At 39.4% G+C, this 26,125-nt stretch overlaps 1 protein-coding gene across 4 annotated transcripts in view; it reads left to right on the top strand.

Annotated features, from left to right (window-relative positions):
- Rad51b (RAD51 paralog B) overlaps nucleotides 1-26,125 on the top strand; it is a 552,288-nt gene that overhangs the window by 369,780 nt on the left and 156,383 nt on the right. For all 4 annotated transcript variants that reach the window (XR_011373809.1, XM_070031472.1, XM_070031464.1 and 1 more), the window contains exon 8: nucleotides 20,150-20,246. Coding sequence is in view for 3 of the 4 variants with exons in the window: in XM_070031472.1 (XP_069887573.1) it covers nucleotides 20,150-20,246 (97 nt within the window). In the remaining variant the exon portion in view is untranslated. The remainder of the gene's footprint in view (nucleotides 1-20,149; nucleotides 20,247-26,125) is intronic.

The following is a 26,125-nucleotide window of genomic DNA, read 5'->3' as shown; positions in this document are numbered from 1 at the left end:
CAAAAAGAAAAAAAAGCCAGAAGTGGTGCTGTGGCTCAAGTGGTAAAGCGCTAACCTTGAGCTGAAGAACTGAGGGACAGCACCCATGCCCAGAGTTCAGGCCCCACGACCGGACCCTAAAAAATAAAAAATAAAAAAATAAAATAAAAGGCCTGTGTTTAGCTGTCTCTAAATATCTGCATATCTTTGAAGATAAGCTGTATATACCACTTTGGCGCTATTTTCCCTCTTCTGGCTTAACTTCTCCATGGAACTTTCAAATTGGCAAAGGCTTTCTGCATCTTTAATTTATACAATATTCACTTTTTCATCTCTTTTGGTTGAGATGTAATAAGTACTTGCTCATTGATAGAGTTAGACCACATCCTGCCTGAGAAGAGCTGGAATTCTAGTTGAATATTTCCAGTTAGAAATATGCTGCCTTAGTGTTTTGCTACTATGAAGATTCATCTGGGACAGATACTATATTCCCAAACAACTTCTCCCCCACCAAGTGTTACCTGAGGGGAGATGAGACTTTATGGCCCTCCTCCCATGATCTTTGAGGCCCACCATGCCAGTCTCTACACTTCTCTTAACTCTTAGTAGCTCAACAAAGAAGAACTGTAGTAGATATACTGTCTTTTACACTAAGAGGGAGGGATTGTGTGCTCACGAATATCTTCAGCAGGTTATACCAGACACAAAACTGTACCTTCCATAAAAAGATTCAGTGCTGATGTTTTAACTTTGCTGAATTGCCATACTTAAAACCATAAACCAGATCATGTTAATCTCCTCTTCAAACCCATTGGTGTCTTCTTGTCATCCTAAAAGCAAACTGAAAGCTTTTATATAGCCTTAAATGAGCTACGAGACAGACCCATCACTTACCTGTTTTCTTCACTTGTTCTTCACTTGTTAGTCATGCTGGTCTTCTTTGGGTTCCTAGGGCATCCACACTTATTTCTCCTCTGGACACACACACACACACACACACACACACACACACACACTCACACACCCCTATCATTTCTCCTCTGGACACACACACACACACACACACACACACACACACACACACACACACACACACACACACACACACACACACACACACACACACACACACACACACACACACACACACACACCCCTATCATGGTCCTAAATTGACCTGTTCCCTTAATCTGAAGCTTCTGGCTCTGCACAACCACTAAGTGGAAATAACTCTTAAATACTGCTTTCTTTTTTTTTCAGGGGTCAACAGGTAATTCAAAAGTAGAAGCACATTTCAAGTAATTACATAATAGTAGCCTAAGATCACTTTGATCACCAACTGGACAGTTTTTTTTTTGTTTTTTTGTTTTTTTGCTTCTTTAGGGCTCCACTTACTTTGTAATGCCCTGTGATTCATCCTAGAACAGGAGAGGCCCTATGTATTCCATATAAAGCCAATGACACACGCCTGTAGCTTGAACAAGAAGACAATTCAAACAGGACCTATTCACCCAAATTCAGTGTCTAGCCATGATTCTTCCTTATTAGAAAGTCTGAAATTGAAGGATGAATTCTTCAGATCTCTCGTAAAAGTGAAGTTCATGAAGAGATTCTCACAGTAACTTCCCACAGTTTTAAGTTGAACTCCCAACAACCCTTACAGTATAATAAGTTCTTAATGCAGTATGGGGTAGACTTTGTGTACTCACAGAGAGTATAACGTCGCTTGCCTTGTTGGTTTTTCTGGAGATAACACATTTGGGTCAAAGAGGTTCAGCCAGTCTTTGGCTGTTACAGACTACAGTTTTATGGGAATAGTTTTGTAATGTTAACATCTGTGGGTCAAGAACTTGAGGAAGACATCACCCATATTGCATGGGGAAGACCACTCACTTTGAGAATGAATTCTTTTCTTTCCTCATTTTCTTTTTCTCTCTTTTTGCTTTTCTCTCTCTCTTCTCTCTTTTTTCTGTCCTTCCTCCCTTTCAGCCTTCCTTCCTTTCTATGGGGGAGGGGCACGGTGGGGATGGTTGGAGGTCTGAATTAAGGACCTTAACCTTGTTGGGCAAGTGCTCAGATCCTTTTGAGAGCTCAGGTCCTTACAAGGCTCAGTCCTTTTGCTTTTAGTTTTTATTTTTCAGATAGCATCTCACACATTTTTTTTTTCCAAAGCACCTTTATCCTAGACTCTCCTACCTCTGTCTTTTGAGTAACTAAGATTGTAGGTATGCACTACCACCACCCCTAGCTTGTTTTTCAGATAGGGTTTACTAACTTTTGCTTAGCTGTCCTCTAACTGCTTTACTCCTGTCTCTGCCTCCAGAGATTCCAGATTTGCATCATCATACCCAGTTTGACAGCTAATTCTTTTTTATTTTATTTTAGTTTTTGGGGTTATGCAGCTTGAACTCTGGGCCTGGGTGCTGTCCCTGAACTCTTCAGCTCAAGGCTAGTGCTCTGCCACTTGAGCCACAGTGCCACTGCTGGTTTTCTGGTGGTTTATTCAAGATAAGAGTCTCACAGATTTTGCTGCCTGGGCTGGCTTTAAATTATGATCCTCAGATCTCAGCCTCCTGAGTAGCTAGGATTACAGGTGTGAACTACTGCGCCCTGCCTAAGAGAGAGAGCTAAGCCTTTATAAGTAAAATATTTAGCTCTCCTTTTACCTTACCCAGACATAATCAACAACCTTATCATTTCCATCTGTAATGGCAATTGAACTGTGTGCATATTTTCTTGTCTCCTTATAGTATATATTTTTGCCAAGTTGGGGATAAAACCAAAGCCTTTAGCTTTTTTACTTTAATGTTTCCTTGGTATTTCCACAGAAGATAAGATCTTCAAGGGTTAAAAGATTTTCCTATAGAGATTACTGGTGAGAAGAAATAAAATGGATTGTTAATATCCATGTCTGCTTTTTTCATTCTGCCAAGTCTATATTAATATTTTCCTTTTCCAACAAGCCTCTCTAGCTTATGAATGCAACTTATTCTTATACGTTATGCTAAACCTATGTTTGTTTTATATAGTCAATATTATTTCTAATATATATATGTCAATTATTCATTGTATTTATCATCTACCTTCCACTACTTGAAAATAAACTCCACATGGGAAGAATTTCTTTCTGTTCTATTCCTTTGTATCCTAAGTGCCCAGATCGCATTGTCAGGTATAAAGTAATCCTGGATAAATATTTTTGGTGTGAGTGAACTGTCACCTCAATGTAGAGAAATAATGTAGTACAGATGACGCGTTTAGGTTTTGGTATTATGCAATCTTGAATTTGAATCCTAGTTTTCCCAGCTGTGTCTTTAGAAAGTGATTTCACTTCTCTGAGACTCAGTTTTCTTATCTATAGAATAAGCATTGTGTTACTGCATGTGTTGTGTAAATAAAAATAGATGAGGCAATTTAACATGGTAGATAGAAGGCAGGGGATTGGAGACTCATGCCTACCTAAGTTCCCCTTAAAGGCAAGTTAAAGAGAAGAAAAATTGCTGGTCATTCACTTGGTTAGTACAGAATTGATATGAGAGAGTTAGGGGATTTAAGTGCTCATGATATCAACTTTGTTAGCCTCTTGCTCAATCTCCATAGAGCAGACTTACCTGAAAGGTTGGCCTGTATGTCCATTTGAGTTACACAGGTCTCTCTGGCACCATACATAAGTTTTGGAACCAGCACTACGATCATTTGCCTTTATCTTTTATACATAATTTTTCACTGACAAATGTCCTCTCTATGTCCTGATAGACTAACAGCCAGATAGCCAGCCAGCCAGACAGACAGACAGACAGACAGGTAGATATGATAGGTAGGTAGGTAGGTAGGTAGGTAGGTAGGTAGGTAGGTAGGTAGGTAGATAGATAGATAGATAGATAGATAGATAGATAGAGCTTAAATTTTATTTTTTCATCCAAGTAAAACATGTATATTGTTTCATAAACCAACAGGATAATTTTTGAATTGAAAAATCAGTTTTCTGCCCCAGTTCCCTCTGTCTTCCTAGATTCTTATTCTCTGGAAGCAGCCACTTTTGTTGGCTTTGTTAATTTTCTCAACATTTCTACCTGATGTGCTTGAGTTGCTATTCTAAAATTTTCTATTTGGTACATTATCTTATGTTTTCTATGTAAGATGGCCCATGGGAGCTGATACCATTCTTTCTTAGTTAAAACCAAAGTTAGAATTTATATTTTTGTCAAAATAAAGATATTCATGGCAGAGCTACAGAATGTACCATGATTATGTCTCTTCTTTTTTTCTTTTGATGGCTTATATTTTTAGAGTTCTATCCAGAATACACATTTACCACTTACCTACATTTTTAAATCAATAAAAGCATTTAAAACCATAGTATTGCAAATAAGGGAAACAATGGGGCCTATATTTCTTTGGGACTGGCTTACTTCACTTAATATATTTTTTTCCAAGTCTTTCCATTTCCTAACAAATGGGGCAATGTCATTCTTTCTGATGGAGGCATAGAATTCCATTGTGTGTGTGTGTGTGTGTGTGTGTGTGTGTGTGTGTGTGTATGACATTTTCTTGATCCATTCATCTACTGAGGGGCATCTGTGTTGGTACCATATCTTAGCTATGGTATATAATGCTGCAATAAACATAGTTGTACTGGTTGCCATAGTACATCCTTGTTTGTGATCGTTTGGGTAAATGCCCAAAAGTGGGATTGCTGGGTCATAGGGGAGCTCTATGTGGAATCTTCTGAGGAACCTCCATACTGCTTTCCAAAGTGGTTGAATAAGTTTACACTCCCACTGACAGTGCAGTAGGGTTCCCTTCTGTCCACATCCCCTCCAGCATCTGTTGTTATTAGAGTCCTTGATTATAGCCATTCTAACTGGGGTGAGATGGAATCTCAATGTTGTTTTGATTTGCATTTCTTTTATAGCTAGAGAGGTTGAGTATTTCTTCATGTGTCTATTGACCATTCTTATTTCCTCTTCAGAGAAGTTTCTCTTTAAGTCTTTAGCCCACTATAAGATGATGTTAAGTGCAATGAACCCCAAGATAGGGACACAAATACTTTTTTTTTCTTTCTTGCAATTGTTTCTAATGTATTTATAGTGTACCATATGATTTTTTCATTGCTTTCTATGTTCCTCCCCCATGGTATAACCCCCATTTTCTCTGTATTTGATGTTGGTGCCCTGCATCTTGAATGTACACTTCTCTAATTTGGGGAGGGGAAGGGAAAAAACAAAATGCTTGAATAAGGATGCAGGTTGACTCATTGTAATAATGAGATGTACAAAACACTATGTTGAAAACACACTTTACAACTTCAGCGGGGGTGGGGAGGTGGGTAGTTGTGGAGGTGGGAGGGAAGGGATGGTAGGGGGAAAACAAAAGAGGAGGCAATAATGGTCAGTAGGAAATGGACTCATTACCTTGCTCATGTAACTGTAACCCTCTATACAGCATTTTTACAATTAAAAAAAAGTACAAAAAAAGACAAAAGAAATCAAAGGATAAAGATTTTGCTACCAAACCATTAAAAAAACCATAATATCCATGCCTACAAAATTATCAATAATGTGTTAGTATCATCTACTACTCAGTCCATATATATTCAAATATCCATGATTCTCTCAAAGACTTCCTTTTAGAATTGATTAGTTTGCATAAAAGTCTAAATTAAGGCTATTATATTACACTTGGATGTTTTATAATCTAACTTTATTTTATAACACCCCTCCCCCATATTTGTGATACTGATTATTTGGAGAAATTGGATATTGAAAATCCCACATTCTTGATTTGGCTTCCTAACTGTTCCCTTTAACATGTTCTATTACATCTCACATTTCCTTTAAACTAGAAGTTAAAAGCATTACATTAGAATTTAGATTTTTTTAAAACAAAAATACTCCATAGGTAGCACTGTGTACTTCCTAGTTTTTATATCACAGGCAGTAGTTTTTTATTGTAATTATTTAGTGACAATTGATCATGGGCTCAGATAGTATTATAATTCAGTCTCTGTTAACTTTTCATCTTATTATGTTAGCATCTCTTAATGATCATGGTCTGGGGATTTTATTTTTGTCCTTTTATTATACAATTTTGCCTAAGCTAATCAGTGCTGATTACCCAGTTTAACTTCAAAACGACATTTTATTTTACTCATTTTCAAATCTTCATTAAAGTCAGAGCTTCTCTGTGTTTCCTATATCTTACCTGATAACTGATTGTATATTTAAAATAACATTCTATATTGTAGTGCCTATATTTTTTCTTTGTGTCTTGTTAAATATCTGACAACAACTCAGTTTTGTAGGGTTCATTCCATGATCACTTAGCCCCGTATGCTTGAGCAGAACATCATGGCAGCCTGGAGCATGTGATGGAAGAGAGATGTTCACCTCATGGCAGACAGGAAGCAGAGAAATATTCACAGGAAGGGGCTTGGAAAATGTATAGCTCTGAGAATTCAAATAGGAAGTAGGTCACGCATAATGCCATCAAGGAATTAGTCCATTAATTAGGTCAGAGTCCTCAGGATCCACTACTTTCCTGAATATTTAATATTTAAACTTTAACAAATCTCTAGTTGAATTTTGCTATTGGCTTTAAAATAAAGATTGAAAAGTGGAAAGCTTTCTGACCATCCACATAATTGACTAAGAAAATGCTTTTTTTAAAAAAGGGACTCTCTTTTACTTTGTATTACCTCCTTTATCCAGAGTAGGGAAACTGAAATCTAATGTGTCTTTTCTATCTGAGAGAATTGAGGAACACTCTCAGGATAGGCACTTTGAAGGCACACCGGCATTTGAGAACATTTTGGTTGTTGTTTTATTTCAGTTTTTACTCCTCTAGTTTCCTAAGAAGTCTTTGATAAAAGTTTTTCTTAAACTCTGTTGCATATGAATTAGGACTTTTCTTTTAGTCTATAATAGGGCCTCTTACCTTTTGATGTGTTTGTATAGAATGTAACTTCTCAATGTAGTTTGAAACAGTTCTCTGTGCATGTACCTTATTATTAAAATGAGAGAATAATGTCATCTCCCTCATAGGACTGAGATGGTAATTAAAGGAGGACATTTATTGTTTATTGCAATGCTGAAGTTTGAACCTGGAGCCTCATGTATGCATCTGAGCTACAGTGTCTTCAAGTAAATAAGATGTCAAGCATGGTGTTTGACACTCCATCTATGTTAGTTTTCTTCCCCTAGCCTCTTCAGTTTTCCTCCTTACCAGATAGTATTTACTAGAAATTCTAAGCAAAGCCTATCCTTGGGTGCTTTAACTTTGAATAAAGGGGGTGCTATGGGAAGTCTGCTTGGGATGGAAGGCTGCAGGAGTCAGCTATGTTTATTTGTTTGTTAATAAACAGTAGTGACTTCTCATCTCCTTCCCCTGGTCTGGGACCTGCTGAGTCACTGTCCCAGACTCTTGGCCCCATGATCTCTGGCTCTGTATATGGAATACAGCAAAACCCACAAGAAACCAACAGTAATAAATGGGAGATCATTTGAGGGATTTTTGTTTGCGTTCCTGTGCTTGCTCCCCTGGTGAGATAGGAAACCTTTAATAAGGCTTTTCTTAAATAATGTTGCATGTGAAATGAGGAATTTTTTTCCTCCTCTCTGTTCTCTTGACAAATGACCATTTCATGAGGTTTCTTTTCTTTTTTTCTTCTTCTTTCCTGCTTCTCAGTACATTCCACAAAGAGCTTATTCCTCTGCTGGTTACTGATTGATGGTTCTACTCTGTGTGCCCTTTAATTTTGCAATAAACCAACAAGGAGTAGAGACCACAAACTTAAAGAGAATTGACTTATTTATTTGACTAGATTCACTGGAGCAACAGGCATATTTAGTCATTGCAGTGTGGGCCTGGGGAGGGCAGGAGGAATCCATGAGAAGGAGCATTGTGTTGTCAATAACCAGACAGAGAAGAGCTTACTTGTCTTCCTAGTCTAAAGTGGCAGGGCATCTGTTCTCAGCAGTGATCCCTTTCCAGGCCTTGATGGGAGCAGGAAGTCTTCCACAAGACTTGTTCTCAGTTGCAGAATTCAGAATTCCTCAGGACTTATGCTATGTGAAAATAGCCACTTCCCACAGATTCTGTGTCTTCTTTTCAAAGGAATCCCAGTATACCTTAAAGGAAACCTCCACTGTCACTTATTCCATAAGACTTGGCTTCTTGGATAGATGACTTCAAGGACTCAGAACAAAGTGTCTCTACCGCCTCCATACTAGCTGTGTCTTCACTATAAGGCCAAGTGTTTCATTAAGATGCAGAGTCACTAATAGAATTCATGACTTGGTTTCCAAATATACTAAGAATCTATTGTATTTATTTAGCATTGCCACCATCCATAGTAACACCGTGAAAATTACAAATGTCATTTCAAATAGGAAAATAAAAACAAATATAAATAGTTCAAAGAGTTCATAAGTGAACTATTTTATACTTTATACTCAGGATTATTTTATGCCAGTGATGCAGATAGAATCTGTCTCAGCTCTGAGCTCCTATTCCAGATCCCAGTATTGTTTGTGGCTCTACCACATTTAACCAATGAACTCCTTCTCTTATGTGGCAACTCTTCTTCCACTACTCTCGTCATATTTTAGCAGAAGTGAAAATATGAGCAGAGTGGCTAGTGGCCAAGACAGAAATAGAATTCAGGAATCTGAATCCTTTCCCTTGCCATACCTACTAGAGCATGGTTCCTCCCAGCCTGTGAACTCAACGTTTCCATTTCCAGTGAACAGAATTCTAACAGTCGACTCGTTTTGTTTTTCTCCTTAACTCTGAAAATTTGTTTCGTGCTTAAATAGTTTATATAATTTTCTTTACATATGAATTTGCATTGTACTACATGGAAGTTTGTTAATCTGATATCAGCAAATGGCCCACTTTGAGGAAATTAACCAATAAACACTCATAAGGCCACAAGTTTTCATGTTGAGAATATTTTATGTAGAAGAACCAACATAGACTGATAGACCTGGTTTGAGTATGGCTCCCCCATGGGCTAGAAAATGTCTATATCAGAAGACTGCTCAATGCCTCTCAGCCTCAGTCTATGCATCTTCAAAACTAAGAAAAAAAGTTTCTCCTCACTGAGTTGTTAGATGAAGTGTTAAATTGTTTGGTAAGTGTATGACATATATGTAGGAAATTCTCAATCAATGCTAGTTTCTACTCTTCTCCCTTCTCTCCTTTAAAGTGGGATCAGAGTTACAGAAATATATTAAATCTTATTAAGAGAAAGAAGGTAGAGAAAGGAGAATAAAACATATGAAATAATTAGAGAAAACTTCTTGTAGTAAATTACTTGGTACTTATGCTAAAGTAGGAGTAAAAAACTAAGAGGTTAGTTGGGGCTACAACAGTTAGGAAAATTTTGATAGAAGTGGTGGGATTTAAACTGGCTCTCTAAAAGATGAAAACTTAAAAAGGAATGAGGAGGGATACTTCAGACAGGCATTTGGGATGGGGATGAAAATCACAGGAAGTGAACCATGAATGACACATCAATGAGAATGTCTCAGAAAAGGTAGTATTTTCTATGTCCTAATAGGTGTTAGGTACTTTCAGTGTTTTATCTGCTAACTCCTTATCTTCACAATAAATATGATTACTATCTCAGTTATTTAAGCAGTTGTAAAATTGAGGCATATCGAGATTTTATGGTGTATAAAGTAGCTATAGAGTAAATGTTCCACAGCTGGAATGGGAGCCGAGGATATTTGTATCTGCTGCTTTAGTAAGTTCCCAGCATGTCTTCTATGCTGGCACAAAGTGCCGTGAGACTATTATTCTTGGTGAAGATGGAAGATGGAAGTTAACAGCCACCTGAATATGAGGGAGGAAAGAACAGAGGATGCCAGCACCCATGTACAGTTCTATTAGGCAAGTTTAGCCAATGTGCAGTAAATGTACCTTCCCTTCCCCTCTAGCAACTCTGTGTCTGGGCATAGCCTCCCATTTCTTGGCAGAGCTCCAATTGGTCATTTCAAAGCCACCAGAATGGGCATCAGAGACTAAAATTCTTTTTTATAATCTGGCATTAGGGCTTGGGCCTCAAGAGAGATATAATTTTAGCCTGGATATCTGTCTAACATACTTGTAGCATGTGATGAGCTTCATTCTGAGGGCATCACTGTGGAAGGAAGCCTAATCCTATTCACTGGGTAAATATTTGTCCATTTAATGTATTTGCTCTGGCTCTTTTCTTCTTGCCTCTCCTATGTTGACTTTGTTTAATTGTAGGTTATTATTGTTTCTTTATTCTGATGTCATTTATTTCATCCCCCCCCCCTTTTAAAAACAACACCATACACAGTTCCCCTTTCTGGAAGACATGAAATAATTTTTGTCTAAAAGCATATCTGATGATATGGGAACTTGTCGCTAGGCAAGACTTTAACCCTCATCTATGCAGATAGTGAATGACTTTCCCATTTTATGCCATAGATCACTCTGGAGATAGAATTAATTGTACCTGTGCAGTTTGGAGAGCCCTTGGTGGCCAGGCTGACATTTGTGCTGGTGGCATAGAAACACATGGCTTCCCAGATCTCCCCTGAGTCCCTGCTCCTGTTTGCTGGGAGCCATTGTTAAATGTAGCTGGGGCCGATGGGGATAAAAGTTAGTGTTTTATCAAGACAGACATCCCCAAGAATATATTTTCAGACCCCTGGGGAACAAATGACTCAATAGAACTGTTTTCTCGATCTTAGAAGAGTTTAAGGAGGGGAAATAGTTAATACCCAGTTGTGTATGATGGTCTGATCACAAAGCTGCACCTTTTTAATCCTCCTTGCAAATCAAAAGGTGGGGAATCCCCAGCAACTAGGCACACACGTGAATAGAAAGCACCGCCAAGTAACAAAAACACCTAAAAAGGTCAGCAGAAACTCAGGGGGCTGCTAGAAATTCACCACCCCTTTCCTTTCTGTAGGGCTCAGTGGGCAGAGACAGGGAGTGGGTGAAAACAACCAAATTTCACACAAAGGGGATTCAGCACAGAAATTGCACAGCACAGCTGGTAGGAAAGTTTCTTCCATGTCAGTGTGAACCCCAGACTCATCTGACAAATGGCCTTGTTCTTTTCCACACCTTAGCTGGCCAGACACTCTTGGCTCCTTGCTAACTACAAAATAGCACACAGTTGGCGGAGGCACCACTGGAAGTCCCTGCGGCGGCCCTGTGACAGCTCACCACTGGTGCGTGTCACTTCCTGCCATGGGCCCAAGATCATTGACATGATGCGACTACACCAGGCTGAAGGTAGAAACGGCACACCAGCCTGCTGCTTGTGGCTTCCTCACAACTGTCCAACTGTGTGAGATTCAGAACCAACAGGTGCTCACCTCAGCCACTGGAGGCCAGACAAACAGCATCCCTGACTGACAGAGTTCCCTGGGGCACAGACCACAGCAACACAGCTGTTTGCCCAGTGTAAGCACCAGGAGAAGTGGGCTACGGTGCACTACTGCACACACAGTTACCCCATGTGTTATTTTAACCAAATGACAGGCACAAGGTATTCTACCTTAGTACACTTCCTCCGAATTAAGTGGTAGAGACAGTGACTGTAGTGGAATGGAGGTAGTATTCATACCTGTCCCTTTGTGACTGGATGAGCAGGCAAAACTGGGGCGATTCATCTCTCCCTCAATTTGCATGGCTCAGATGGAGCCCCACTCTTCTCCAGGGGATCTCTTGTCAGGCAGCATGTTTCTGTAGCTTTGTGACAAGTTTCACCATGCAGTCTATAAGAGAGATGCTTCCGAGAGCCTTGGATTTTCCTTCTTTCTTTTTTTCTGGTCCCGGGCTTGAACTCTGGGCCTGCATGCTGTCCCTGAGCTTTTGTGCTCAAGGCTAGTGCTTTACCACTTGCAACTTTTTGTGGTTAATTGGAGATAAGAGTCTCATGGAGCTGGGTGCCAGTGGCGCATGCCTGTAATCCTGGCTACTCAGGAGGCTGAGATCTGAGGATCATGGTTCAAAGCCAGCCGGGGCAGGAAAGTTCATGAGCCTTTTATCTCCAATAAGCCGCTCAGAAAACTGCAAGTGGCGCTGTGGCTCAAGTGGTAGAGTGCTTGTCTTGAGGTGAAGAGCTGAGAGCCAGTGCCCAGGCCCAGAGTTCAAGCCCCACAACTGACCAAAAAAAAAAAAAAGTCTCATGGACTTTCCTGCCTGGGCTGGCTTCAAACCATGATCCTCAGACCTCAGCCTCCTGAGTAACTAGGATTACAGGTGTGAGCCACTAGGTCTGTCATGAATTTTCTTAATAGTGAAGGTATTCTCACCAAAACCACAAATAGATCATCTCTCCACCCTCTCTTCCCCTCGTTCTGTTCTGGCCATGCCAGGTGGTCCTGCATAGGATAATATGCTTAAGGTTGGAGTTGGTGAGACTTATGACAATGAGGAATTTTGAGGACAACTCTAGTACTAATGAGAGGTGAAATATATATAACAGTTTTCTTAGCAGCTTGCTCTATTGACATCTATTCTCTTTCTAGTTCTGGTAGTTACAACAGAAAGGGGCAAAGGGATAGATGCACACAGGTTAGTGACAGAGCCAGAAATAAAAGATGGGCAGTCAGAACCCCACACCAGTGTTGTCTTCGGGCCAAAACAAAATGTGGTCTTTTCATTACAAACATTTCAAAAGGAAAATCCCCTTTAGCCTTTCAGATTTTTCCCAGAAAACAGTTGTCATACAGCCCTTCAAGATGGAAATAACAGGCTAGAATACTAAAACCTTATCAGTTCTTCATTCTGTAACTGACAGTTGATGTTCTCTGCACTGAAGCAAAAAGAAAAGAAAAAAAATATTTTTTTCTTTTTGCATCATGGAATGATTTATAATTTTCCAGAACTTTGGTGAAACTAAGCCGGTGAATAGTAAAACCAGATTTGTTTTTGTAATGCTCAAATTCCAGAATATTTGGTCTGATTTTTTTCCTTACAAGTATACTGAAGATCTTTTCCCAACGCTAGAAGTAAGCAGGAAGGAGGTAGGGGAGTCTGGGAGCTTGGCCTTTAAGTCCTGCATGGTCGGTATCATTCTGATCCTTTCCTCAGCCTCTTGCCCTCCCAGCCTTTCTTTTTCATTTTCTCCCCTGTCTACCTCTCATCACAGCTCTGTGGCAAGAGAAGCTTTGGGGCAGACATGTCATGGTTGGGAATCAAGAGGAGAGCATGGTGAAAACCACTCCAGGGGCTTTCTCTCAAGCCTGGGTGATGAAAGAACTCAATGAACCTGAACAATTTCTCACAGGAAAGTTCCGCCCTCTGTCTCTTTAAAAGCAAGGCATTCTACAACCCTTAAGAGAATCAGGATTAAGACTCAGAATTTCTGGCTTATCTAAGGCATCTGAATAGAAAGCTAGGTCTCTATTATATCTGGAAATGATTATCATTATAGTTACCAAAGCAACTTTTATATAAAAAAAAAAATGGTGCCTGGAGCAGATAGATCCTTTTCAGTACAAAAAGAAAGATTATGCCTTTAGAACTGATTAAAAAAAAAAGGCAGTGCCCCCTCATTTCAAAAGTTGTAGACTTGATTCCAATCTGAATATAGTCAACACCTACACACTCTTCTTGCTCTTTCTTACACTAGCCCTGGTATCCAGTGGGTTGCCTGCTTGCCCAGGGGCCGAGGGTCTCAGGACAATCACTGCGCGTACCCAGCCCTGTGTGGCCAGATATAGTGAAACTTCTCTGATTCTCTGTGTCAGATTGTGGCTAGTTTCTGCCAGGGAGTGGGTGTAGAAGAGGAAGCTGTGTTCTAATGGGCATAACAATGCTAAGATGCCTGAAGTGGCCTCATAGTTTCTCTAGATAATCTACCTCTTGAATTCTGTTGCAGATAGACACAGGTTTTTATGAAGAGCTTAGGTTTCCAAGTGCCCAGTTATCTTAGAAACGATAATCCATTCCTATCAGGCAACCACTGAAAACCACCAGAAAGACTGCCATCATTTACATAGCCTTCCTTTTACCCTTGACATTTGTAGAACTGAAACTGTATACCTCCTTGGCTTATGGTTATTAGAGTCACAAGATTCGGCTTATCACAATTTAGCATTTTGCCAATCTTTTAGTGTATGTCTAGGCATTAGATCCCTTTGTTTGTTGACTTTCATAGATTAATTTCTCTAGGCTAACACATCAGGACATGGGCAAGTTGCCTGTTATTGGGTCTGGGAGGATAATCTCTCTTTTCTCTTCTATCCTACCTATCCCTCTTCCTACCTGTACAATTAATCTCCTGTCTATGACTATATAGTTCATGCAGTATAAAATGGAGATTACAAAATTTGCCTCAACAATTTGCTCAGTTATTGATATTTGTCCTATTCATGGATCCCTTAAACATCTGACTTATATATATTGAGTTGTTATTTTGCTGTCCTTCAGTGTTTCTTCTGCTGTCCAAATAGGACCGGCTATCATATGCTAACCTGTTCTATCTCTGCCCAGCCATAAACTCCCTCTTCTCCATCCCCTTCTAGGAATCAAGTCAAAGAAGCTTCTTATATCAATGGCTGTGCCTTTTTGGTCTGGCAGTTCCCCATTCCTATTTTCTTTAAGACTCTCTTGTTTTTTCATCTGACCAGTAACTCATGATAGATTCTGATATACTACAGGACTATTCATGGAGTCCTCAAAGATATTTCCAGGTAAATCAAACTAGACACATTAAGACAGATTATATTCTGGATTAGAAGCAATAAACTTAATAAACTTCAGGGTAGTAGTAGTATAGCCTAGCTATAGTCTCTTCATAGCATAGCCAAGGAATGATGCATCAACTGAAGGCAGGTGGTCTGCATGGACACATAAACTAGTAGAGAATCGGGCTTTGTTGGTCTACCTCTGACCCTTAGGACGGATGGACCAGATTATTCTGCACCCAACTTCTGGTCTCAGAGTTGTTAAAGCTGCCTTTTTAATTTTAGGGGAATAAGTTGTATGTTATGTTTATTTACATGTTTGTAAGATTTTCATGCCTACAACCCTCTGCCTTCTGACCGAGTCTATATTGATTTCCAAGCCATCTGCCTTGCATGTTCACCTCATCTGTCTTGCCTGTTTTCAACCTCTTTTCTCTACCTTAAGTTCTTTTCTCAATTTCTTTTCTCTGTAATACTCTGTAATAGAGGGACCTGTTGGGTTGTTTATGAATGTGTGTGTGTGTGTGTGTGTGTGTGTGTGTGTGTGTGTGTGTGTGTGTGTGTGTGTGTGTGTGTGTGTGTGTGTGTGTGTGTGTGTGTGTGTGTGTGTGTGTGTGTGTGTGTGTGTGTGTGTGTGTGTGTGTGTGTGTGTGTTGGTCCTGGGTCTTGAACTCAGGGCCCGGGCACTGTCCCTGTGCTTTTTTTGCTCAAGGCTAGCACTTACTACTTGAGCCACAGTTCCACTTCTGGCTGTGTAGTAGTTGATTTGAGATAAGACTCTCATGCACTTTCCTACTCAGGCACACTTCAAATTGTGATCCTCAAATTTCAGCCTCTTGAGTAGCTAGGATTACAAGTGTGATCCACTGGCACCTGGCTTAGGGACATGGTTTTTGAAGGAAAAAAATCTTTTTTTGGGGGAGGGGGTTCGGTCGTGGGGCCTGAACTCTGGGCCTGGGCGCTGTCCCTCAGCTCTTCAGTTCAAGGCTAGCGCTCTACCACTTGAGCCACAGTGCCACTTCCAGCTTTTTTTTTCTCTTTTTGGTTATGTGGTGCTGAGGAATCAAACCCAGGGCCTCATGCATGCAAGGCAAGCGCTACACTGAGCCACCTTCCCAGCCCCTAAAGGAAAAAAATCTTAACCCCATATTCCTTTGGAAGGGGAGTATTAACAATGGGATTCAAGGTCTATGTGACATTGTGTGAGGGGCCATTTTACCTGCAACTATAGCTCTACTTATCCTACTAAAAGGCAGTGCAAAGAAGTCTTGAGAGGAAATAGTCTCTCAATAAAACATTGAGTTAAGGGGCTGGGAAGGTAGCTCAGTGGTAGAGCACTTGCCTTGCATGCCTGAGGCCCTGGGTTCGATTCCTCAGCACCACATAAGCAAAAAGAAAAGAGCCGGAAGTGGCGCTGTGGCTCAAGTGGTAGAGCGCTAGCTTTGAGCTGAAGAGCTGAGGGACAGCGCCCAGGCCCAGAGTTCAGGCCCTACCACCAGACCCAAAAAAAAAACAAACAAAAAACAAAAAAACATTGAGTTAAATCAGTGAACAATTTATAAGGATTCTTATTCCCTCTAAACAATTCCCTTTCCATTCTTATTCTCTCTGAACAATTCTTATTTTTCTCTAAATGATTCTTATGCCCTCTAAATAATAATTCTTATTCCCTCTAAACAATTTATAAGGCTTCTCATTGCCTCTACTAGGTAGATGGTATGTTTCCTGATGAGTAAGCTTTAAGCCAGGTTCTATTTCCTCCCGGCTTCTCATGTAATTGTGACCATTATAGAATGTATCTTTCCCATTGTCCAAGAGTCTCACTATGGTGTTTGGATTTGTGGTCAATAGTAGTGGGGCTTGCTGTATGTTTTCAATTAGCCATACTTTTAAGGAAATGGCAAAAATAGCACATGTATTTTCAATTAAAATTTTATTGCTTTTAAAGATATAAACAGAAAATATTTGTGCTTTGTCTTTGAGCTCTAGGCTGTACAAAAGGGAAGCAGACCTCTTTTTATGATCTTTTGAAAATGAAAAATTTTTATTTTTTAAACTTGTTCTTGACCGAGATGTAAAAATATGACATTTGTCATTAATGAGGTATATGGTACCTCATTGATATGAAACAATATGACACAAATGAGTAAACAAAAGGCTTTGGAGCAACAGGACACAATGATGGAGGTCACATTTACATAGGCTGAGTACAGTGTGAGGACTAAGGTAATGTCCAGATCTTCACATCCCTGTAAGTTAAATGTTCCATGTAGTAAGGTTATGATACTTGCCAGAGATACACAGTTTGGAATAGTAGAGCCCAGAATCTGAACTCAGATCTGTCTGATTCCAAAGCCCTTATCCAAACCACTGTACAAACTGCTCTTGCACAAATGGAGTTCTGAGCATCAGAAACTCTGATCTTTCTAGCAGAGCAAGGCCAACCAGATAGTGTTAAGATTCTGTTTATAACTTGTAATCGTATTTTATGTTATTTTAAGAACATAGTTTTCGCATTTCCAGATTGCCTCCGAGAAAAACACATCTGTAGGCCTCTACCCAGGTCATGATTGTTTATAATCAATACTTCTGGAAATACTTCCATTCTATCGTTTTGTTGAACACAGATTTAGAAAACCACACAGTTCAGTAAGATGATGTGATTAACAAACTCTTGAATTGGTGCTATCTACGCCGTCAGTGATTTGGCTTTGATACTCATACCAGAAAGAAAGACAATTATTACCAAAACCACTTATGAGCTCCTTTTTCCATTGGAGAGTGAAAATGCTTTCTTCTTCACATGTTCTTCTCATTGAAGTAGGAATGATGGTGGGAAGTTTTCAAAGTTGCTTGGATCAAACCCAGAGCTTTGTACATGCTAGATAAGCATTCTTCCACTGAGCTATACCCTCATCCCAGAACAGGTATTTTTGGAGTCATCTGTAGTTTGTTTTAGGGGAATATCATCTTATTTGTTCTGTACAATAAAGCCATTATCTTAGTACAAGTTTTCATTATGGGACCAAAATAGATCTAAGTAGTTTAGTCTGTATCTTTCTAGAGAAGTCACACACTGCCTTTATGTCTCAATGTCCTTCATGTACATGGTGCATGCTTTGATTTCCATGTTAAGCACTGTATTAGTTAAGTCTTTTTTTTAATGCTGTTAATATATCACCAGAACTCATGGGCATTCTTGCCAAGCCATCGTAGAAGAATCCCATAAAAATTTATAGCTTACGTATTTAAACTTTACAGAGTTTCACAATTTTTAAAACTAGTACAGACAAATACACTATTTTGTTCTTTGTTAGGTAAGGCATATAATATTTTCAGAGCAATGTCAGTATCTTATTGACATTGTTTCCATCAATTACCATCTCTTTCTTACACAATTCCTTACTAATTAAAACTCTTCCAACTCCTTCTTTGGACCTTTAGGCTAAAATTGGTAGAAATGATCAGGTACCAAAATATTGCCCAGTCAGTGTAGAAATTATGATTTAGTGTCATATCATTAGAACTAATTATCTGGATTATATGGCGTATCTTGAAGGAAGTAATAACAACAATGGCTTCTATTGATTAAAAATGTACTAAATGCCAGATACTTTGTTAATACTTCCTTAGTTGCTTCACCTAATACTCATAGTTCTATAAGAGAGACACTATCTTACTTATGGACACATATAACTTGAAGATTTAGTAATTTTCCCAAGGAACACAGTGTCAGTCAGGATTTGACCCGCCTTACATTAAACTGTGAAACTCATGCCCCATGTTATTAAGAGAAAGTTGAATACAAGACCTTAATCATACTCTTAAATATGAAGAATAATTTCTTTTTCTTTTTTCCTTTTTTGGCAATCATGGGGCTTGAACTCAGGGCCTGGGTATTGTCTCTGAGTTCTTTCACTCAAGGCTAGTGCTCTACCACTTTGAGCCACAGCTCCATCTCTGTTTTTTTAAGTGGTTAATTAGAGATAAGAGTCTCGTGGAATTTCCTGCCCGGGCCAGCTTTGAACTGCAATCCTCAGATCTCAACCTCCTGAGTAGCTTGGATTACAGGCATGAGCCACCAGCGCCTGGCTAAAGAGTCATTTCTTTAAAAAAGCAGGGTATTGGGTCATTCAAAGTCATTTTAACTGAAGACATATCCTATATGATTTTTACCATTCCAAAGGAAAATGATAGCAATTCAGAAGAACAGGAAGGATGAGATTAGCAAATACTGAATGTGATCCTGTAATATTCCATTAGCATTGAAGATCAGCTGGAGACCCATGAGTTTCCTTGACACACAAGGACTTTAAGAGATTGTCTGTGCTGATAGAGTACTAAATACTCCATTCTTAAACCTGGCCTTGCTATCCTGCTCCTCTCTCTTTCCATCCTCAATTAAGCTGCCATTTGTATAGGATTTATTATGTGCCACTGGTCCATTCGAGAGATAGTAACAGAGGTGTGGAAGAAAACTGGATCATAAAAAATGGAGCTTACTTCCATTTTTGGCTTGTCAAAGGGGCAACCAAGTCATAGCTGACCCTGAGGACAAACAGAGATAACACGACTACAGGTACATTCTAGGCACTGAATCTCACACCAAATGCTGAGTGCCTTTGTCAGCAGTAGATGTTTTTTTCTGAGTAGATGTTTTTTTCTATCCAAAATGAGTGTGGTGTGGAGTATGTCATATTTTTCCAGGGAAGAATATGCATTTCCTCCTTCTCTTGGGCTTTTAAACAAAATGGTATAAATGAGGATTTTTAAGGAAAATAAAGTTTCTTGACCTACCAAAATGTGAAAATATTGTATGGCAGTAGACCGTGCGAGTTCATTTTAGAGTCCTTTCCAGGAATTTTGAGTGTTAGGAACGTTGTTTTATGTAAGTGGGATTATGTTAAATCATATTTTAAATGCCTAGTGAAATTTGGGACTCTTTATTCATTGTTTTCAAGTCAACTAATTTAAAAGAAGACTGTTACTTCTTTAGAGACATCTTACTTCTTTCACAAGCTTGGAAGTAGAACTCTGACATTTGTGGTAATAGGCGAAGAAACCACAAACATCCAGAGTTTAAATGATTTGCTTTTAGTCAGCACTAGCAATATGATAGGCTGTGAATATATAATTTTGAAGTTAAAATTTGATAAGCGAAAGTATACATGGGCATCTTAAGTATAATTAACCTTCTGCTTCTTTAGCTAATATGATCCCACCTCCCAGTCCCAATTTTCTCTGCATTTAGGAAGAATTGATTAGCTATTTGAGCTCTGAAGAAAAGCCTGTTTTCTGGTCTCTGGGTTTTGAATAACTGATAGGCCTTGCCTGAAGATAAGCTGGTGAAAGTTAGAGCTGGGGTTTCCCTACCTGGGTACTTATCAGTCTTCTCCTAAACCACAGTCTGCCTTTTGAGAGCTCTAATAATTAATTTGGTCTTCTCTCTTTTTCTTCTCCCTTCCCCCTTCCTCCTCCCTGTCTGTTCACAGGTTATCTTGACGAATCAAATTACAACGCATCTGAGTGGAGCCCGTGCTGCTCAGGCAGACCTGGTGTCTCCCGCTGATGATTTGTCCCTGACGGAAGGTAAGAGATCTGTCCTGAAAGTTGACACTGACATACAGCCCCGCCGCCTCCCTGCCTCCTGTTGAGAGCTGAGAGACATGGCTAATGGGTGCTGGCCAGTGAAGCCCAGCCAGGGACGGGACATATAGGCTTGGTTGCCTTTCAAGGCACTTGATCACTTGGCTCCCAAATCTCTTGTCCTGTCTCTGTAAGTGAGCTCCCTTTTCACATGAATGAATCATCTTCACAGCATCCAGTATTTCCATCTGGAGAGAAGCTTGTCCAGCTTCTGTGGCTAGTCTCAGGTCCTTAGCATGAGCACTGACAAATTGCAAAATGACGGTTTCTGAGACTGATGCTCAAAGGCTGCCTTGACTAGTGGTTTGATAGCAGTTTAGCTGTTCAATTGTACCGAATACCTTTGAACTGACTAATGATGAACGCATGTGCTAGAGATGTGTCTCTTCTGATCAGCTTTATAGCAATAATAAGACAATCTCTTTCACAGTATTAAATCTGCAAATTTTGACCTACCTTCTCCTGCTAGCAAAGGTTAGGCTAGATATATTTGTGGTTGCAATGAGCCTTGTGTAGCTAGCTGGGGAGATTATATCAGCAAGCCAGAGGGTGGTTTTTACTTTTATTGTAAGTTCTTACTTGACATTTCTGAGTTCTTCTAGTTGTAGTTGAATTTCAGGAACAGTGCTATGGGCCTAAGTAGATGACCATAGTTCTTCAACATTCCTCTTCCCTTTCCCTTTCTAAGAATTGTTCAAAGTGGAACACAGAAAACTTTTAGACTTAGTAAGGCTCTTAAGTAACTCCCGGGTATTCCTCTGAGGATCAGCTTTGGTATATAGCTCCAAAAGTTGCAAGAACCATACCCTGCTATTTGATGCTGTCTGCCAGAGTGCAAACTAATGATACATTTGTAAAAGTTGTCAAATGCTTTATGCTTTCTCTTTCTAAATTCAGTGATGCATCCTCCTCCTGCCACCTGGGCTGAAAGTCTGAATCACACAGAATTTATACTTCCTCAAAACCTGCTTTCATTACCATGTCAGCCTTAGTTTTTCTTTCCAAATATATCTCTACCCTGTCCCCCTGTTTTATAATTTATATTGTGATCAACTTATTTATTAAACCCATAACTATCTTAATTCAATAAAATCTAAAAGACAATCCCAACTCAAGTCTCTGCCACTTCCAATTTGTCCCTACTACGTTCAACTTTCTCCTTCCAGCTTCTTTCTGTTGTGTCTCACTCCTATTTAAACCACTGGGAATTGTCTTCTCTGAAAATGAGCTAGAATGAATCAGATAGTATTTGAATACTCAGAGATTTAAGATTTGTTATAATCAGCCAGCATAGAAAAATTTACACCATGGCCTCACAAATGCAAAAACTCAAGTGTTTTGCTTTTCTTTTGAGTAGACCAGTTTTCAGAACACCACTAGGTAAGTTTAATGCTTCTTAACACGTTAGAGTCTACCTTTTCCTTCCAGTTCATCCTGCTGATTCCTTAGGTGAAACTCCTATGCCAAGTGTGTCGGTCTTCTGCCTGCCCTCCTTACTCCTCTCCATGTGTCTAGATACAAATTAGTTTTTCCCTTTCCCAATTCTATGGCTTTTTTTTTTTGGACATGGAAGCGTTTTAAAGACTGCCTCTTACATGAAACCTTCTTGCCTCTACAATTGGACTTGCTCCTCCTCTCTGGCTTCTCTACTTTTTCAGTTATATAAAGAAAATGTCCTGAAAATTAACAACTTTTTATATTTTCTGACTAAGATGACAGATTTTTAAAGTCATAATTTACATTGTTTTTGGTGTTGTGTTGATGGTTTGCTCCTGTGGTAGCAACGTTCTAGACACATTATAATCAGTAAATCAATACTAGATGACTATTATAGTACATACATTCGGAAGAACAATAACTATGTTAATTACATAAAACAATTAGGAACATCATTAAAAATGGTTATAATTACACACACTCGCGCGCATGCACGCGCACACACATACACACACAGATCTCTGAGGAGACTAGAATATCTTACTTTTTAATTTCAAAGTCAAAAAGTCACTTTTCTTTGTCTTGACATCCACTTTATCTTAAGCAAAGAAGATTTGCAAAACACACAAAATAAATGGCTCTGAATTCTAGTGTAACTGCTTTGAGAAAAATGATGAGGTTTTAACAAAGGGAGAGTTACCAGCTCAAAGCAACTTTTCCTAATTACAACATCCATGGGAAAATGCAATTAGTATTTCTAGATCTCTTTTTTGTACAACTAAACATGTAAAGAACAGAAGTATTTTTCTAAAAGTCTATAATGAAGCTACTTACCAGTGCAGTAAAGTGGACAAATGTGAGCTGGGGATATACCTGGTGGTTAACCGTTTGCCTTGCATGCTCGAGACCCTGGGTTTTATACCCAGCACTGAAAAAGAAAAGAAAAAAAAGAACACACATTTCTGAGAACATGTATTCCCATTCAACCTTATTGCAGTGGCTGAATGAAGTTACATATATGAAGTATTCAAAACATAAATTGCCTTGTTTCAAACATTCATTGTATCAGTTTTGCCTATGATCTTGGGTTGACCTTTTAAGCATATTAGGTCTCAGTTTCTCTTAGGTTCAGTGTTAGGTTGGATCACTAAAATATTGCTCAAGTCTTTTCCAGCTGACAGACTTACATTGTAAGGTGGGTCTGCACCCCAGGAGCACCCACCCCTGCATGGGGTTTATGTACTGATTTACAGAGGCCTGTAATAGATTTCAGCTGCAAAGCAGAGGACATTGCTTAAAACAGTTGTGGGGTGAGAACAAATGGTCAAGAGCAGCCAGCGAGAAAATGATCTGAGGTGACCTGAGAGGAGAGGACCCAGCAGGGGCTGATGCAGGAAAATGAACGCTCTTCTGCACTGACGCAAGTGACCTGGCCCAACTGAAAGATCTCTTCTACCCCAGCGGATCCTGTGCTATTAATATCTGCCAGCTGCGAGCCCAGAGCATCCCCTGCCGAGATCAAAGGAGCCCCTATCTTAGCTAGAACAAGGTCATCTGCACAGGGCTATAAAAGTGAGCCTGGGCTGGCTGCAGGGACATTTATGGGGGAGGAGAAGTCAGGAGATGGGGAGGTGCTCTCTCACGCTCCTTTAATCTCAGCTGACCAGCTGTTGCCCTCTCCGTGTTTGTAAGGTTGAGAGTTCTTTGTTTTTGTGTTGCTCTCCCTTCCCTTCTTTATTACATTTACAGCAGGGTTGTTGCTTAGATTAAGTAGACTCCATGCTCACTGCTTGAGTCCACTGTATGATTTCCTTCTTGGAGATTTCATCCACTGGAGTTTTCCAGCTCCTAAGCCGGAAAGCCACAAAAGTGAGATGTGGATTCAAGGCCAATGACTTGCTTGTGTCTTGAGAAAGGGAAGAGATAGCAATTTAATTTCCCCTATTTAGTTAACTCTGTTTATATATCATGTGCTTGTCAGTGTGTACCCTGCCTTTCACAAACTATCTCATTTATTTGGGAGAATGTAACTTTTAGAATTTATGAAACTTGACAAGAGTTACAAAGTCATCCATCCTAGTGTTTCTTATGCTCATTGGCTGACACATACCTGATTGTCTCTATGTTGGTCTGAGAGAGAAGCAAAGAGAACAAGAGAATGACAAGATCAGCAATGTACACCTGGTGAGAAAGAGACTTCCATACACCAGGAAGGGGGGTGGGGAGGAGTTGTTACAGGTACACCAAAGTATCAAGATTAAAGTTACTGAAGATCCTTATAATTATGTTTAACCTAGGGCAGTATTAGTTACTCTTTTTTAATTTTTATTAATTTTTTGTTTATGTGGTACTAAGATATCGAACCCAGGGCCTCATGCATGCTAAGCAAGCACTCTAGCACTACGCCACATTCCCAGTCCTATTAGTCACTCTTTACAAGAGAATTAAATCTCATCAGTAGCTGAATGCTCCTGATCTCCATACCCAACTCATCATCTTATAATATCACAGCTGAAGGAATTGGGTAATGTTCTTTTTGTCCACAGAAGAGATGGTTTTGTATTTTGCATTATTCTGAGGTAGCCACTGTGATTAAATACATTTTCTTCCATTTTTGTATTGTTGGCAAAAACACCAGTATATACATTATCCTGACAGTTGGTGATTAGTTTTGTGATAGTTCTGTTTCTTAGCCCATTGCCACTTCTTCCTTGTGTCCATTTATGACCCTAAGGATTGTTGGAACCTCAATCACAGGGACCGCCTCCTTCCTACATTGACAGAGAAAAGATCTTGAAGCTACATCTACTAGAACACAGTTGGCAGGTGACTTGATGTATGGAGACAGTTGAGCCTTGTGCTTAATTGAAACCTTGCTTAACCTAGACCTTTATCTTTCTTCTTTTGATGATTTGGCATGGTCACAGTTACTTTCAGTGTGGTGACATGGTCCATACCAGCATCTGGCATGTTGATATTTTTATATTGATATTATCCATTTTTATAGACTATAGTATGTGAAACCTAAAAATTAAAAGGTCAAGGAAAGAACATAAGGGGAAAAAAAGTTACAGCTTACTAGAACCTAGAGTGGTTTCTCCTTTTAGTGCTGGAATCCTTCCTTCCCAGCTAGAGTCAAGGGAATTGATGGCTGATTTCATGTTCAAGAGAAAGTATTTTGGGATTCAAGTTCCCTAACAAGCCATCCCTGCAAAAAGCTGGAGACCATTTGAAAGATTATATGCAAGTGTGTGTGGCTTGTGTCTCTTTTAAAATAAATTCAGCAAGCAAGAGCAACACAGAATGGTTGGGGCGAATCAGGGACTCATGGTTGTGAAAGACACAGACTTCAAAGTGTGGTATGATTTTCTGAGTTTTATTTCCACTCTTGCTTTCCAGCTGGATCTGCTCTGGATTTACTGCAGGATGTTTGAAAATGTGGCTCCCTGCTAATCTCAGACAGTTGCTATGATCAATGGTTTCTTGCGTTTCCGATAGAAAACATTGGTGTTTCTGCTTAAATTGTGTGTACTTTCAGCTTTATTATTTTAGTTGTGATTTATTGTTCTGCATTACCCCAAATTTGTAATCCATTAACCACAAACTTTTGGGTGGGTTGGTCAAGCTAGCAGAACTCTCTCCACACATTAGCTCCAAGACTCTTCAGAGCCAAAATCTTGAACTGAAAAAGTTCATTAGTTTGTGTGGAACATGAACAAATGGATATAGTTGAGACAACTTGCAGAATCTAACTCCTGAGGGAAATGGTGCAGGTTGATTATAATTAGTGCTTTGAAAATACAAGATGTCACCATGTGACTACCAGGTTAATATTAACTATGATTCACATGATTAGCCTTAGCTGTTCCATCAGACTTTAAATGTTTAAAAATGATAAATTTCTTAATCCACCTCAAGCAACTGAAGCATGAAAGGAAGAAAGGATAGCTCAAAGGACGCCCAGTGTGTGTGAAGCAGCAGTGTTAGGAAGAGAAGTCAAAATGCTTTCCGTGAAATCTTAGATTTGCTGCTGCCTCTTAGAAACAAGTTTTGGATTAAAACAAACAAACAAGCACCTTTAAAAGACCTGGTGATCTTACAAGGTTTCATTCCAGTGTCACAGACATATGTCAATGAACAAGGCTTTACATGCTTTCATTCACAAGGGGCATGCCCGTTTACCCATGCTCCTCTCTCCCTGGTATTCAAAAATCCCCAGTACTTGCATAGTCCTGTATTACTTTTCAGAAAAAAAATGGTCAAAAGCATAAAAAATGTGTGATGTTTGGTTAAAGAAAATCTAAATATTATGTGAGGCGAGAGAGACTAGACTTGAGAAATGGGTACTGCCTCCAAATGTCAGAAAAATTATAAATTGCAAGAGG

This window comes from Dipodomys merriami, unplaced genomic scaffold, assembly GCF_024711535.1.
Source record: "Dipodomys merriami isolate MVZ:Mamm:240054 unplaced genomic scaffold, mDipMer1.0.p SCAF_1, whole genome shotgun sequence".
Classification (NCBI taxonomy): Eukaryota; Metazoa; Chordata; class Mammalia; order Rodentia; family Heteromyidae; genus Dipodomys; species Dipodomys merriami.
Note: the sequence above shows the minus strand (reverse complement) of the source record. Positions and strands in the feature narration are given on the sequence as shown.